The following is a 17,405-nucleotide window of genomic DNA, read 5'->3' on the forward strand; positions in this document are numbered from 1 at the left end:
GAAAATTTTCAAGAAATCCAAGAATGTTTAGAAGAACAGTAAGAGCATCAAAAAACTGTATCTGTGATCAGTTACCAAAAAACAAAAATCTTCAAGTTTCTTGAAACAAAAGTAGTGGGAAATATAAACTGATAGTGAAGTAAAGGTTAAATGCTGATAAAGAAGTTTCTAAACTTTTACCAGATCCCAACAAGGTCCTTGCTAAAAAAGAATTAGTTCCCTGGCTGGTGTAGATCAGTGGATTAAGCACTGGCCTATGAACCAAAAGGACACTGGTTCAATTCCCAGTCAGGGCCCATGCCTGGGATGCAGGCCAGGACCCCAGCTAGGGGTGTGGCAAGAGGCAACTGATCAATGTATCTTTCATGTATTGATGTTTCTCTACCTCTCTTCTCCCTCTCTCTAAAAATAAATAAATAAAATTAAAAAAATAACATAAAATAAAAAAGGAATTAGTAACCATTATTGGTGATGTTAGTACACAAACATATATGACTTTTCACCATATTAGGGCAAATAAAATTTGGAATGTGGTGAGAGTTAACTTCAGCATATCGCTATTAACTGAATATATTTTCATTTTTTAAAAATATTTTTTCTCTATATGAAAAAGTTGGTAAAAGTTATAAAAGGAGAATAAAAAATATAGAAACACGACGGGGGTTTGGCTGGGGTGGGGTGGAGGGATGGGGAGAAAAGCCACACAACTGTAATTGAATAACAATAAAAAATTAAAATTAAAAAAAATATATAGAAACACTATGCTTAAAACTGATCAGATTTTGTTTCTCATTCTTATTGAAAATAACTTCAAAACCTTCTCTCTTGCCAAAATAATGCAAAATCTTGGCCTTGGTTTCACTGAAAAATAGCCAAACAGCGAGGCAGTTTATGGCATAGTGGTTAAGTACACAGATAAGGTTAGTTTTAAGTTAGAGTTCCCCTACCTACTAAATGATCATAAGCAAGTTCCTTAACTGTGTCAACTATAAAAATGGGGATGACAATAATTCCCAACAATCCTACCTAATAAGATGACAAAAAGACTAAACAAATTGATGTTTATAAGTAAAACTTAGCATAGTATTTGAGCACAAAGTTACCCCTTTCATCCCCACTGTTATTAGATTGAAAATCAAAATTAAACAATGCCTACTTTAGAATGAAGAAAATAAAACTAGCCTAACAGTTCTCCATATTAAAATCTTTTTTTAAATCCAACAAATTAAAAATAAGAGGAAAAGTTCTCCTAATATCTTCGTTCATTTCCTCTTATCAACTGCCTGAACCCAGGAAAATGAAGTCTTGTATAAAAGAAACACTGACACAGAATTTTTATTACCCCCTCAAAGTTAAAATCTTTTGGTATACATACAGACAATAATGAGGATATAGAGAGTAAGGGAATGTAATTATACATAAATATGTTGCTTGTGTGGGAAGGGGGTAGTTAGTTCCCTTTGGGGACACTGACTAGTTTGGACAGTAACCACCTCAGTATCCTTCCTGGGGAAATACAGGTTTTTAAAATTTTCAAGATACCTTTGAAATCAAATCTTTCAGGAGTGTCTAAAAAGAAATACTTGAATATTTCCAGGGCCTATTCCAAGGCTTGTACATTGAAAGGCAGAGGGGGTAGAAAAAGCAGATATCAGTGTCTCTATGAATAAGCCTACATGTTTTAACTCTGCCCCAAAGGATCTTTTTTTTTTCAAAATTTTTTTTTTCTGATTTGAGAGAAAGAGAAAGAGAAACATCGGTTTGTTGTTCCACTTATTTATGCATTCATTAGTTGATTCTTGTACATGCCCTGGCCAGGGATCAAACCTGCAACCTTGGTGTACTGGGCTGATGCTCTAACCAAATGAGCTACCTGGCCAGGGCCTGTCCCAAAGGTTCTCGCTGGCACAACTTGGAAGGGTTAAGATGCCTCAATATGAAAGACCTACGCATACCAAAGGGTGGCTTTGTCCAATTCATTTGTCCAAGGCAGCACTGAATTCACTAAGTCTTACAGTCTACAAAATACAAGCATTTCTTTTATGCCAATCTCTAACAAATTAATAAACCATACCCCTGCATATCACATGAAGACCAGATTACAAGTCGTAAGTTGGTATTAAGAGAACATAAACAGGCACTTTTATCCCCATTTTTCAACTAAAATATTTCTTTCACTGCCCCATAAGAAATGTCAAATAGAAAGACTTACAGGTTCTTCAAAACTGCTCTCCTCCTTGGACGGTTGTTGCAAAGCACACTGCCAGGGCATGGAGCTGTCACAAATCTCTAGATCATCAAGCAAATTTTCTAAACATGCTACCTCAATGCACTCACCACTCAAGTCACCTTGGTCACACACCTGAGAAATAGCAAAAAATACAAACAAATAACAATGCCATTTCCTGAAACAATACTGGAAAAGATCATGTTTTCCCCAACTTTCATCTTACTGTATCTCACCTCTCTTTGTAGCTCAGTAGATCTTTTACTGCATACAACAGCATTTTCATCTAGGCTACAGCATTCAGTATCATCACCCAGAGTATAGATGTCAGACTCAGACTTCCCCTGCAGGCCTTCTACAAAATAGGAGTCATTTTGTATAATTGTATGTACCATAAAACTGGACGTGGCTCCCATAGGCCAAGGAATTTCACCTAGGCCTGTATCAGCTTTCAGCAATGTCTCCTGGCCAACTGCAATTAATGATGCATCACTGGTCATTGGTAAAGTACCTTGTGACTCTGCATCATATGCCACCAAGTTTGCTGAAAAGCTGCTTCCTACAGCTGCAGATGGACGTTCAATGACATGACTAGAATTTACATTCTTACCCAAAATATAGTTTGAGGAATCTGCAACTTCTTCAAAGGTTTGCTGCTTTAAATCTTGCAAAAACAAAGAATCTGAAGTCGATACTTTCAGTGGGTAAATAATGTTTGAAGATCCTGCCTTCTCTGCAATGGGAAGAAATGGTTCATTGTCTACACCACACTGAAATAGAGGGCTTTGTGTTTTGCAAAGACCAACAACCTGGCTGTGAGATTTTTCACTTAAAGAAGCAGAAGAAAGTGGCCTAATGAACATTTCCTGAGGAGCACCGGGGAGTGATTTTGCATTAGTATGCCAGTATAGGGAGCTAACATCATCATCCTTTTTATGCAACAATGGTTTTGAAGCTGCTGGTTCCAACACCCCAGGAGTAGACTGACAGTGTGGATGACTAAATTTATCAAAGAAAGAGCTGGCATCATTGTAATTTAATAAGAAAAGATCTGAATTTTTTGGTTTACTATCTTGGCTATAATTTGTTAAAGATTTAGTGATGTCAGTTTGGATTTCATTTCCTGTATTCTCTTTCTTGGAAGGCTCAATAGAGGCAATAACTGCCTCAAAGGCTACATTTTCAGTAGCATTAACATTTTTCCCACCAAAAGCAGCACTTGCCTTTTGGTTTCTTTCCTCTTGAAAACACAGTTGTTCTGATGTCTCATCCAAGGTGGATGTAATAGTCTGAAGAGGACCACCAGAAGTCTCTACCTTAGAGATATCATGTTCCCTGGAGAGTATATGTGTTTCTGAAACTTTTACAGAATTATCAGGAACTACAACATTCTCAATATACTGTACTTCTGAAGAACTGGGACACAACTCCAAAAATACTAAAGTATTACTATTTTCCTTTAGTTCAAAACATCGAGATAATTCTTTCCCCAGATCTTCTTCATTTCTTTCGTAACCCTCCAAAGAAACCATCTTTTGTTCTACCTCATTCTCAGCTGGAGCCCTTAAATAAACACTCTCAAAATACTGACTACTGGACATCAAGGGAACACTTTTTCCTCTCCTTTCCAACAAGCAATGTAAGAAAGAATACGACATTCTATTGTTAAAATGAGGAGCAACGTCATGTGGACAAGAAACATGATCCTTACTGACTGCACATGTTTCCGGATGGTGTGAAGCTCCCTGTTCGCTCCATGGCATACATGAAAGGGGGGCACTAAAATTGCCAATTCCCTCAGAAATTTTATTTTTATCAATTGTGTCAGATGAATCTGAACAAGAATCATGGTCTTTACTGGTTAAATATTTTTCTGACTGTGGTAAAGCTTCCTGTTTCCAATACTGCACATATAAACAAGAAGCATCAAAACCGTCTCTTTCTTTTGGAGTTACATATTCCTCACTTGTATCAGATGAAGTTGAAAAAGAAAGTTGATCTTTATTAACTAAATTGGTTTCTGGCTCCTGTGTAACTTCTTGCGTCTTCCATGACATATATGAACACAGAGCATCATAACTATCAGAGTCTTTGGGGGTTTTCAGTTCATCAACTGTACCAGATGAAACAGTCTCTTCTTTGCTTCCTTGTTCAGGATGTAAAAAAGAGCCCTGAGACTCAACAGCTGTACTCCCTGTAAGTGTGTGCTGAGATACACTAAAGTGACTATTAACTAGGTCTGAAGCTACTTCTGAGGCTGCCTGGAATAAAGCCTCACTAACTTCCGACGGTCGAGAAAACCATTCTGTGTCTTCAGACTTACCAGGAATCGCCCTGAAAATATACAGTTAAAAATAAAAAAAAGTTACACATTTAAAACATTTTTTAAAGTACCAACATAAAAAATACAAAATTGATAGATTATTTGAAGTGTGTTGAAAAACAAAGTCCTAATTTCAAATTCCTTTAAAGTAGTTAATGACTGAACAAAGCAAATATTTTATAAACAGGAGGTGAACGACCATCCTGTGACCCTGATATTTTCTCATATTATTGCCAAAAATATGACTAATTTCATATTGGTAAAAAAATGATTCTTTAAATGAAAAATTCAAATTTTACTATTTAAAATGTTTAATTTATCACCTACTATAATTTAAAATTCATTTAACTAGTTCTTTTGCTAGTTTATTATGCTCTTGAAAACCACTTAAGTGGTTCAAGAGTTCGTCCCCTGTCCCCACAAATACAACAGTAATCTAATCATCGGTTGGCTGTTGTGTACAAAACACTTTTCATAAAAGTAATTTTAAAGTAATACATGTAGAAGGGCAGAGATTTTTACTCAGTAAACATCTACAGTTTTTAATTTGAGGTGTCTTTTTTTGTTCTAAAAGTGGAAAACTCATAATTCTTGGATAATTCCAGACTTGTCTCCCATTATGACTATTCTAGAGGGTATTAAAATTTAGAATAATTTTTAATTTAGACATATCAGTTAGAAAAACCTTGTTACTTCATATTCACACCTATCAGATGAGGCTCATTCAATATCAGCTGACCAAAATGAGAGTACCAAACAAGTTAGTGAATCTGAAATAAATGCTTTTCACACGATGAGGCTGAGTGATGGGAAGCAAGAGGGGAAATTTATTAAAAAGAAAAATTCAGTGTGCCTTCTAAATTAAAATATGCCTGAAATGCTAGAATACATTAGAAATTATTTTTAAATACACTACAGTAACCTGGCTCATCTTTACACATACATATGTTACCATGCCAAACTGCTATGTATCATGTCTTACTTAACTCAGGGCCTTGTTACCTTCAGAGTGTGAGAGCTGAGACTACCTAACCCCTACACCCCAAAGTCTCACCTTAGGCTGAAGTCATTAATATTAATAGTAACTAAGAACAAGAAAGAGTAGAACGGTTACATGCAAATAAAAAAATAAATCATCCTACCTCAGAGGTGCAAAATCTAGTTCACTTTGGTGAAATAAGGAATCAGGCCCAAACTCTTGGTCTTGTGTCAAACATGTCAGCAAAGGCAAATCAGGAGAAGCAAAGCTGTCTTGTATGACTGCAAAGTTTCAAATATGAAAATGTTGGAAATACTAAAAATTAACTTTTTAGCTTACTCACATAATACTTTAAAGAAGTATTAATATTTCTAAATATTAATTTCTAAACATCCTGCCACCTAGAAGTTTCTACAACTTTACTATGGTAAGATAACAACAGCAGCAGCAACTACCTAACAAGGTTTAGGCACTAAACCTACAACATTTCACTTAATCCTCATGACAACCTTGACAGATGAGTATTATTGTATCTATCTTAAAACCTACAATATTTCACTTAATCCTCATGACAACCTTGACAGATGAGTAAGTATTATTGTATCTATCTTATGGGTGAGAAAACATGATTACAAAATTTAAGGAACATAAGGTAATCTGCCCACATTCAAACAGCATTAAGTGCTAGAGTGAGATCTGATCCTAAACACTAACTTTTAGCAAGTGTTCTTAACCATTATGAACGTTTCTTTCCAGCTTATATAGAAGTGTGGTCCATGGGCTCCCTGGCATCCCTAAGACATTCTCAGGAGGTGCCTAGGGTCAAAATTATTATCAAAATAATGTTAAGATATCATATGCCTTATTCACTTTCATTCTCTCACAAGGGTATAGTGGAATTTTCCAGAAGTGATATGTATAATATGGAATGTACAAGCAGATATCAGAAACTACCTGTTTCCTGTAAGGTCAGACACTACAGATTTTTTAAAATAAAACAATGATACCCTTCTAAACATTTTGGTTTTGAAATATAGCTATTATTCTAAAAAACTATGTAATCTATGTTAAACGCAATAGTTATTATTATTTTTTTTACATGTCCAAGTGCTATACTTTAATATCAAGGAAAGGATACAAATGTGGGTACCAAGTGGATCAAGACATATATCTAGGCTTCTCCCCACTTAGGAGGTAAGCCGTGATGCACAGTGCTGAGGAGAGAATTTATCAGCAGAGTGGTTACGAGGGGCTGACTGAACGCAGTAGTTATTTTTAATGAGTTCTTTTTTTAAATTGGTGAGTTTTAATTTCTAATATGGAAAAATATCACTAACCTACATAAATAAAAGGTCTTTAGGATCCTCAGTAACTTTACTGTCTAAAGTTGTCCTGTGACCAAAAAGTTTGAGAACTATTAATTTAAAAAGAAAACAAATTCTTGTGAATTCCTGAATGCCAGCTTAAATAATTCTTATTAGAATGCTCTTGAATATATACAAAATAGGTATAAACTCCTTATTCCTTACAGCATTCACACAATTACAATGCAAAAATTAAATATTAACAGAAACAAATCTACACAACCAATAGTAACCTACTTAATATTAATTTAACTGGATGGATTATATTTTGCTAAAACTAAATGGTTCTTTCAATATGCATGTAATAATACTGTTGCTACAGTTTACTTTCTTGATGTCAGGATGCCTATAACGACTATATATCTTCCCCATCACAACTATCCTACTCTTGTTTTAATTTTCTGTCTGTCCACTTACCACCTAGATTGAAAACTCCATGTGAGCTTTATTCACAGCTGTATCTTCAGTGCCTAGCAAAATACCTGCTACACTTAGTAGGCATTCAAAATAGATGTATTATTTATTTACTGAATCAATTAATTAAAAAAGAGAAACTTTTACCACCAAGGACTAATTGGTATTTCCTCTTTAGCCTTGACTTTGGGACTCAGTCATAAACCTTTGTAAGCTTGTTTTCAAAATTTTTACAAGTCCTTCACCCCTCTAAGAATCATTAAGTTTTTTTCACAAAGACCCCAGATTTCCTCACATTTGGACACTGCTGATAGTTTGGATCACTCTTTTTTGAGATATCCAACTGTCCTGGCACCAGTTTTCATTATAACATTTGCCAGTGGTGAGACTAATACCCCACAATGACTGCAGTATTCACACGTAACAAAATAGCAATGATGAAATTTCCTTGGCCAGTAAGATCTATGGATCTTCTCTAAAAATCAAAAATGTTCTACTTCATCTGTAGTAAATGAGAAGACAGTTATAAAACTTTGCATTACAAAAAATCTTAGAAGCCAGACACAATCTCCTACCAAATGCTAAAATGCTTTTTTAGAGAATTTTACTTGACATTTTTGCCATGACATAAGCTCACTTTTTTTGTTAGTAGCTTTGCACTAATATATGGCTCTAGTAGTAAGTTCTTTCTTTATTTTTTAAAAGATTTTCTTTACTTTTAGAGAGAGTGGGAGGGAGGGAAAAGAGAGGGAGAGAAACATTAGTGTGAGAGAGAATCATTGATCAGATGCCTGCTGCATGTGTCCCAACCAGGGACTGAACCTGCAACCCGGGTACGTGCGTGACCGGAATCGAACAGCAGCAACCTTTCACCATGTGGAACAATGCCAAACCAATTAAGCCACACTGGTCAGGGTAAGTTCTTTCTTATATCGAGTCTAAAACAGCCTTTTCATAAGATATGTATTCTCATTTTAACCTCTAGACTAGGAATTAGCAAATATTTTTGTAAAAGGCCAAGCAGTAGATATTTTAAGCTTTGCTGGTCATATGTGGTCTCTTGTCACATACACTTTGTTTGTTTTTATGATCCTTTAAAAATTCAAAAACCATTCTTAGCTTGTAAAAAAAAATCAGGCCTTCGCCTGTGGCCTGTAGTTTGCACACTCCTATAGACCATAAAATAAAGTACTCATACATGGTCTGTTATTTTCTGTTTACTGGATTGTCTTCCCAAAAGGCAATAGCTTTCACTTATATATCCCTAGCATCAAACACACAATTGGCACTTAGATATCTGTTAAATGAATGAACGAACGAAGTAAGTTGCTTCCTCTTTGGCACGACAGCTCTTTGAATACCTGATCACAGCAAAGTCTTCTCATTCATCTACTATCATAGTCATCTCCTCCCACAAAGAAACACTAATGTCAACATCTTTCTTAAAATGTGAAACTGAAATTAAAATTGACTTTGACAATCCACATCACAGAATACACTGGCACTAACATTTTGATTAGAATAGCATTAGCTTATGTTTTAAAAGAACTTAACTCCTATTCATGTTCCTCTAAAAACCTCTGGTAAGACAACTTCATGGTTGAACCCATTTCTCTGACAGCAGCTAATTCCAAAAAATCTGGTGGCAGTATTTTTTCAATTTTTGAAAAAAAACTCTGAAGGAAGGAAGAACAAAGTACTATTTGTCTGAACTATGATTTAGGCATGAAAAAAATTTAAATTACCATATTGGTTTAGCACTCATATATATATCTGCAAAGCACTCATATGATCCAAAGTAGTTAACAGTACAATTTATTCTATCTCCTACTTTGATGATTTGAGAGGAACTTAGTGATTACCTTTTGTAAAGAGCTAATAAATCAGTTCCATGTACAGAAAAGGAAAGCAGTAAGATCTACCTCAGACAAGTCATTTAACCTCTATATCTCAATTTTTGAGTCTGGAAACTGAGAATAACATATGCTGTAATCAATTCTAAGAATCTGATAAGGTAAGTATGAACATTTGTTTTTTGCTTGTATTTACTGAATCGTCAAAGGTTTCTTGGTTTACCCCAAGAAAAACTTCTAAAAATTCAGGACTGAGGGGGCATAACCATTAGAGGAAGTTATCAACTTTCTGCCTTCTGTGAGCAATAGCGTATGATAAAATGAAAGGCAACTGCACATTTAACGTAACTACACCAGCTGGACTGTATGGAAAACCAAAAATAGCCTAATACCTTTGAGTAGGGTGCTACAGAGCTCCTCAGCTCAAGAAAGGATTTCATGAACATGGACATCACATGGACATGTGATGATTGCAGGAAGAGGGTGGGATGGTATAAAGGAAATAAATGGTAATGGGAAAAAATACATAAAAAATTAATTTAAAAAAAGAAAGGATTTAAAAGCAGGACTTGAAGTCCTCCAAAAGCAATGATTTTAAAAGAAGTATTAATACTAGTTTTAAACAAAAAAGAGGCATTACCTAGCAATGAAGAACAAAAGAGATCTCTGTTGGGTTCCTTTACTTGATTTTCTGATTGGGTCAATATACCTTCCTCCACAGAGGGGAAGTCTGTCATTTCTGTCCCTTCCTCTCTCACTTTAAACCTGGTCTGGGTTGTATCCGAGGTGTGGGAAGAGTCGATTTCTTGAGGAAGAAAATGCCAAAATTCTGTTTTCTAAAACAATAATTTTGAAAGAAAATATGCTAAGTTATTAACTGAATTAACATAAATATTAACATTCAGATTAAAATATCCACTCACATGTTTCCTATGTGATAACATCCTCATCAAAGTTTATAAAAAGTAAAGCTCATCTTTTTGTTTTTCACAATATTATCTATATTTTATACCTCATACCCATCTCTTAACAGTTTGAATCTGCCAGTGATTCCTGAACAGTTGGTTCTCATCAATGAAATAATAAATATGATTCTATACAATGAAATTCTTACAATTTCATCATAATAATACTGAAAAAATCCAAACCTAAACCTACAATATTCTCTATATGTGACCACTTTATTGAACTTTTATTAGCTATACTAGTTTCTACTGGACTCTTTGCTCCTCTCAATAACAATATCATATCATCCATAAATAATGATAGTTGTCTTTCAAATGTTTATACTCTTACATTAGTGGCATGATTACAGCAATACTTCAAAAAATAACTATGGCTAGGATCAGTTTTTCCTACTTCTGATTCACCACAGGAAGACATCTTATTAAAATATTGATAAAAATAATAATAAATAATGTAAAAACTAGTAAAAATAACTAGAAAAATGAAATTTAAGCTCAAAATACAAAACACAAGCCTAAGTGTTTCATTTTTATTTCTAAAAAAGACATAAGATCACACTGTCAAAATGCTATAATAGTTTCTAAACACTTCATCTCAACTTTTGTGCTTATCTCTTGAAAAACCAGTAACAAGAAATTCATGGACTGGCACCAATCCTCAGACCATATTACATAGCAATGTTAAATTAAAGTTGAATTAAACTCTAATGATAAAAAGTTTTATAAGGTTATTTTTCTTCTAAATTTGGTATTGGCTAATTAAGAATATTCTTTCTATGATGCTATGAAAGTATTCTTTTATTTTCATATTGAATTAATTTGATTAGGAGTGAGCACTGAATTTGATCAAACTATATTATAGCTTTTTCCCCCCAATTAAATCTGATAAAGTATAGCTATAACTTTAGTTATATTGCAACGTCTTTGCACTTCTTATTTGGCAGTGGTAGATCAGACTTTCAAACATATTTGCTAGCAGTCTTTAGCATATTCTGTCATACAACAGTCACACTAGGATTCATTAATGAACATTTAAAAATTTTTAACTTATTTAAATAATTAAAAAAAAAAAGAAAACAGTCCACCCTTTTCCCCCGCTCCCTACCCCACCCATCCTGAAATCATCAATCTGTTCTCCATATCCAAGGCTTAGTTTTTTTGTTTTGTTTTAGATTTCACATATAAGCGAGGCCATGCAGTATTTGTCTTTCCCTGTCCCACTTATTTCATTTAGTGTAATACCCTTAATGCTCATCCATGTTGTCCCTAACGGCAAGACTCCATTCCTTTTATGGCTGAATAACATTCCATTGTATGTATATACCACATTTTCTTTACTCATTTATCCATCAATGGACACTTAGGATGTTTCCATATTTTGCCTATCAGAAATAATAAAATGCAGTGAACATGGGGGTACATAAATTTTTTTTTGCGTGTTTTAATTTTGTATGGATAAACACCCACAAGAGGAATTGCTGCATCATATGGTAGTTCTATTTTTAATTTTTTGAAGACCCTCCATACTGTTTTCCATAGTAACTGTATCAATTTACATTCCAACCAACAGTGCAGTTCCTTTTCTCCACGTCCTTACTGACACTTTTTTTTTTTTTAAGATTTTATATATTTATTTTTATAGAGAGGGGAAGGGAGGGAGAGGGAGAGAAACATCAATGTGTAGTTGCCTCTCATGAATCCACTACCGGGGACCTGGCCCACATGTCAGGCATGAGCCCTAGACTGGGAATTGAACCCGTGACCCTTTGGTTCACAGATTGGCACTTAATCCACTGAGCCACATGAGCCAGGGCTCTTTTCTTTTTGTAACAGCCATTCTAACAGCTGTGAAATATTACCTCATTATGGTTTTAATTTGCATTTCCCTGATAATTAATAATACTGAACATCTTTTCATGTATCTGTTGCCCATTTTTATCTATTCTTTGGAAAAATATCTACTCAAAGATCTTCTGCCCATTTTTTAATTGTTTGGTTTTTGCTATTGAGTTGTATAAGTTACTTATATATTTTGGATAGTAACCCATTTTCAGATATATGAATTGCAAATATTTTTCCCAATTCAGTAGGTTGCCTTTTCATTTTGTTGATGGTTTCTATTGCTGTACAGAAGTTTTTTAATTTGATGTAGTCCCATTTGTTTATTTTTGGTTTTTGATGCTTTGCTTTTGGCATGAGATTCAAAAATTCACAGCCAATGCCTATGTCAAAGAGCTTACTGCCTATGTTTTCTTCTAGGAGTTTCAGGCATTATGTTCAAGTCTTTAATCCTTTTTGAGTTAATTTTTGTGTATGGTGTAAGATGATGGTCCAGTTTTATTCTTTTGACTAAGGCTGTCCAGTTCTCCCAACATCATTTATTAAAGAGACTGTCCTTTCCCCATTGTGTATTCTTAGTTCCTTTGTTGTAAATTAATTGACCGTATATGCATGGGTTTACTGCCGGGCTCTCTATGCTGTTCCATTAATTTATGAGGCTGTCTTTATGTCAATACCATACTGGTTTGATTACTGTAACTCTGTAATATATGGGTTGGCCAAGAAGTTCCTTTAGTTTTTCCTTCGTAAGATGCCTCTAGTAGCACTTACTTCTCTTTAACTTCATTCGAAACAATGATGGACTGCATTGTAACAGTTGTATCAGCTTGCATTTAAGAAAAACTTACCAAAACTGGTGAATTTTTGTGTAGCCATTTTATTATTTAAAATGGAAGAAAATAGGCAACATTTTCAGCATATTATGCTTTATTATTTCAAGAACAGTAAAAATACAACTGAAACACAGACAAAAAAAATAAAAAAGATTTGTGCCATATATGGAGAAGGTGCTGAGACTGACTTAAGGTGTCAAAAGTGGTTTGCGAAGTTTTGTGCTACAGGTTTCTCCCTGGATGATGCTCCACAGTTGGGCAGACCAACTGAAGTTGACAGTGATCAAATTGAAACATTAATTAAGAACAATCAACATTATAACACGCAGGAAATAGTCGACATACTCAAAATATCCAAATCAATACTTACTGGTGAAAATGAAAATTGTGGAAAAGACCGTATGAACTTTTTGGCCAACCCAATAGTTTAAAATTAGGGAGTGTGATGCCTCCACTTTTGTTCTTTCTCAAGATTGCTTTTGCTATGCTGGGTCTTTTGTGGTTCTATACAAATCTGGAGATTTTTTGTTTAATTCTGTGAGGGAAAAAAATGCCACTGGAATTTTGATAGAGATCACAGTAAATCTGTACATTGCTTTTGGTAGTATGAACATTTTAACAATACTAATTCTTCCAATCCATGAACACAGAATATCTTTCCATTTCTTTGTAACTTCTTCAACTTCTTTCATCAATGTTTTAGAATTTTCAGTGTACAGATCTTTTACCTCCTTGGTTAAATTTATTCCTAGGTGTTTTATTCTTTTTGATAAAATTATAAATGGGATTCTCTTCTTCATCCTTTTTCTGATAGTACATTATTAGTATCTAGAAATACAACTCATTTTTGTGTACTGATTTTATATCCTGCAACTTTACTGAATACATTTACTAGTTATAGTAGTTCTTTCTGGTAGACACTTTTAGAGTATCATGCCATCTGCAAAGAGAGACAATTTTACTTCCTTTTTGATCTGTTTGCCTTTTACTTCTTCTGCTTGCTGAATTTTCTGGCTAGGACTTCCAACTATGTTGAAAAAAGTGGCAAGGGTGGTATCTTGTCAGTCGGCACCCCTGATCTTGGAGGAAAACCTTCCAACTTTTCACCAAAGTATGATGAAATCAAAGTATGAGTATGATGTTAGCTGTGGGCTTGTCATATATTTCAGATATATGATTTGGACCTTTATTCTGTTGAGGTACATTCCCTCTATACCCACTTTGTTCAGCTTTTATCATAAATAAATGATGAACAGTGTCAAGTGCTCTTTTCTGTATTGAGATGATCACATGATTTTTATTCTTCATCTTGTTGATGTGGTAGATCACACTGACTAATCTGAGAATGCCGAAACACCTTGCATTCCTGGAATAAATCCCACTTGATCATGTTGTCTGATCCTTTTGATGTGCTGTTTAATTCGGTTTGTTAATACTTTGTTGAGGATTTTGCATCTCTCTTCATCAGAGACAGCGCCTATAATTTTCTCTTCTCGTGGTATCCTTTTCTGGTTTTGGCATCAGGATACGCTGGCCTCGTAAAATGAGTTTGGAGGAGTTACCTCTTCTTCTATTTGTTTTGGAAGAGCTTGAGAACTGGTATTAACATGGTTTGGTAGAATTCACCAGTGATGCCATCTGGTCCTGGACTTCTGTTGTTGGAAGGTCTTTGATTACTGACTCTTTACTAATATTCGGTCTGTTCAGATTTTCTATTTCATCTTGACTCAGTCTTGGTAGATTGTATGTTTCTAGAAAAACACCCGTTTCTTCTAGGTTATCACAACTTGTTAGTGTATAATTGTTTTTAGCAGTCTCTTACTATCCTTTGTATTTCTGTGCTATCAGTCGTAACATCTCTTTCATTTCTTTTTTTCAATTAAATCTGGGAAAGTATAGCAATAATTTCTTTATATTGCAACATCTTCATATTTTTTACTTGGTAGTGCTGGATCAGACTCTTAATCATATTTTCTAGCAGTTTTTAAAAAATATTTTATATATCGATGGGGAGGAAATGCAGACAACTGTAACTGAATAACAATAAAATTTTTTTTAAAACTTTATATATTTATTTTTAGAGAGAAGGGAGAGAAGGAAACATCAATGGGTGGTTGCCTCTTGAGCACCCCTACTGGAGACCTGGTCCACAACCCAAGCATTTGCCCTGACTGGGAATAGAACCAGTGACCCTTGGATTGCAGGCCAGCACTCATTCCACTGAGCCACACTAGCCAGGGCTCTAGTGCAGTTTTTCACATCTTCACTCATATATAGTAATAGTAAGGTTATAACTAATCAGTATTTTAGAATGTCTGCTTTGTTTCCTAACCTTGTTCCATAACTTTGTTCCATATTTATTTTACACAAGAAAATTCAATTTTCCTTAAAAATATAAAGGATTTCACCAGTGAATCTATTCAGTCCAAAAATCATTTTGATGGCTTTGTCCATTTCCTCCCTACTATTACTAGTCTACCTCTATAAGCTTTAATAGGTCTCACTAAGTTTTTTCTTCCTCTTGACTGGATTTACTAGAAATATATCCATTTTTTCTATCTTTAATTTAACAATTTTATTGTATTTTCTAACTTAGTTATTTGTTCTTCTCTTTACCACGTTTCCTATACTTGCAGTTTTTCTTTATCTAAAATGTTTGGTTAAATAATGAATTCATTTGATTTTACATTTATTTATTTAAATATAAAGATGGCGTTATATTGATGGTGACCTACATGCTTAGTTATATAATGTATTGATTTTCATTATTTTGTAGTCTATTACTGGAGTTTTCTTTCTTGACCAACATAAATGTTTTTTAGAGAATATAGATTTTTTTCATTCCCAAATGACCAGAATCCATAAAGATGTATTACAATTAGAAAAATTTTCACAAACATTTTCAAACAAGATTTGTCTTTGAAAAGCTATTTTTAGTATTTAAAATATACTAACCAAAGGCTTTTTAGGTTTTTTAAAAAAATAACTATCCACTACCTAGTAACTGTTATACAAATATATAGAGAAAAGAATGGGGAAAAATACTAACATTACTCATGGCTTGTGGGATTCTGAAACAGTAAACCTTTGACATTCCAAAATGTCTTGATTCCTTCTATGCTGGATAAATTAGTCAAATCTATAATATCAAATTGCTATTAGAAACATGTTTTTAAAATTTTTAATACTTGAAAATAAAAGAAATGATAATCATTAATTTTAAATCTTTTGAGAGCACTCCATTCTATAGGGAATAGTAGGCCAATAAAGGGTTTTAAAGCAGGGGAGTTCCAATCATTTTTTGACTCTCACTACAACAAAATCTCTAGTCCCTGACTTAACTCTCAGCCCCTTTGACCAGGGTTTGAGCTTGGTCCCGGTTTATTATTCACTGCTAATAAGAGATGTTATCTATTTGGTCTCTTGCCCATCCTGTGTGGTCCACAGATCACTTACTCTACTCCAGGTCCTTAACTGTAATAATTATTTAACCTCATGAAGACAACCACCCTATCATATTTACACTTTTCATAATACCTTTCTTACTTGTATTTCCTTCTTTACCAGCCTGAGAGTTCATAGTCATCCTTATAACTACCGTACTACCTTGCAAACATTTTTAACTTTCTTGTCCTTTTCACCCATTATCCCATTTGCCTGGTAAAAGCTTAGTTCTGGTTGCATCTTCTCTTTACCTGAATCCAAGCAGCAGTGCATTGCTGAAGAAAATACACACCCAGAGAGGTTTTCTTTAAATTGATGACATTAAACCACAAGGGCACTCAGCATTGCCTGAAAAACCCTACTGTATTTTCCTGGGAGTTGACTTGCTAAAATAACTACTTATTTCTTCTCAGATTTACTGAACTCTCCTTCCTCATTTTCTTTTAAAAATTATTTTAAATCTGTATTTTAGAGACAGAGAAAGAGAAACACTGATATGGTTCTACTTATTTATACATTCATTGGGTTGATTATTGTATGTGCCCTGACTGGGGATGGAACCCACAACCTTGGGGTATTAGGACTCTACCCCAAGTTGGGGTATCTAACCAAATGAACTACCCGGCCAAGGCCCATCTTTCCTCAAATTCAACTGATGACTTCATTTCATACTGCAGTAAGTAAATAGCAGAAGAAGAAACTTCCTAATCTTCCTACCACCAAATCTACAAACCCATTATGTATCCAGATTTTCATCTTGTGGCTTAAAAAAAAGTCTTTCTAGCTATCAAAGGCATTCTCATCTCCCAGTTTTTTTTGGTGATTTCCTTCCTATATGTGATTCTCCCACTTTGCCTCTCTATGACTCATTCCTCTCCCCAGGCAAACATACTTGCATAATTTTCCATCAAAAAATAATTTTCTAAGTCTCTGTCCAACATTCCTCTTATTTCTGCATATTTTGTTGCTATGTTTCTGTGACACAGTGATTCCTTGTATAATACCTTTTGAATCGATATAAAAAGTCCCTCAACTCTCAATATTTTGAAATGTATGAGCAGGGAGGGCCATATAAGCAGTTGGATAAATACAAATTCTAAGGGAGAAGTATACAATGAAGACATAAATTTAAAATTTTTAAGTATAAAGCCCTGGATCTAGATG

At 34.3% G+C, this 17,405-nt stretch overlaps 1 protein-coding gene across 7 annotated transcripts in view; it reads right to left on the reverse strand.

The window, feature by feature from the left end:
* Positions 1–17,405, reverse strand: part of ALMS1 (ALMS1 centrosome and basal body associated protein) — a 167,493-nt gene that overhangs the window by 131,573 nt on the left and 18,515 nt on the right. For 5 of the 7 annotated variants that reach the window (XM_053925860.1, XM_053925856.1, XM_053925859.1 and 2 more), the window contains exons 3-6: positions 9,801–9,996; positions 5,693–5,810; positions 2,464–4,561; positions 2,213–2,362 (exon numbers count right to left, since the gene is read on the reverse strand). In XM_053925860.1, the coding sequence (XP_053781835.1) occupies positions 2,213–2,362; positions 2,464–4,561; positions 5,693–5,810; positions 9,801–9,996 (2,562 nt within the window). The remainder of the gene's footprint in view (positions 1–2,212; positions 2,363–2,463; positions 4,562–5,692; positions 5,811–9,800; positions 9,997–17,405) is intronic. The other 2 variants (XM_053925858.1, XM_053925855.1) reach the window with 2 other exon arrangements.

Source organism: Desmodus rotundus, chromosome 5, assembly GCF_022682495.2.
Source record: "Desmodus rotundus isolate HL8 chromosome 5, HLdesRot8A.1, whole genome shotgun sequence".
NCBI classification, from domain to species: domain Eukaryota; kingdom Metazoa; phylum Chordata; class Mammalia; order Chiroptera; family Phyllostomidae; genus Desmodus; species Desmodus rotundus.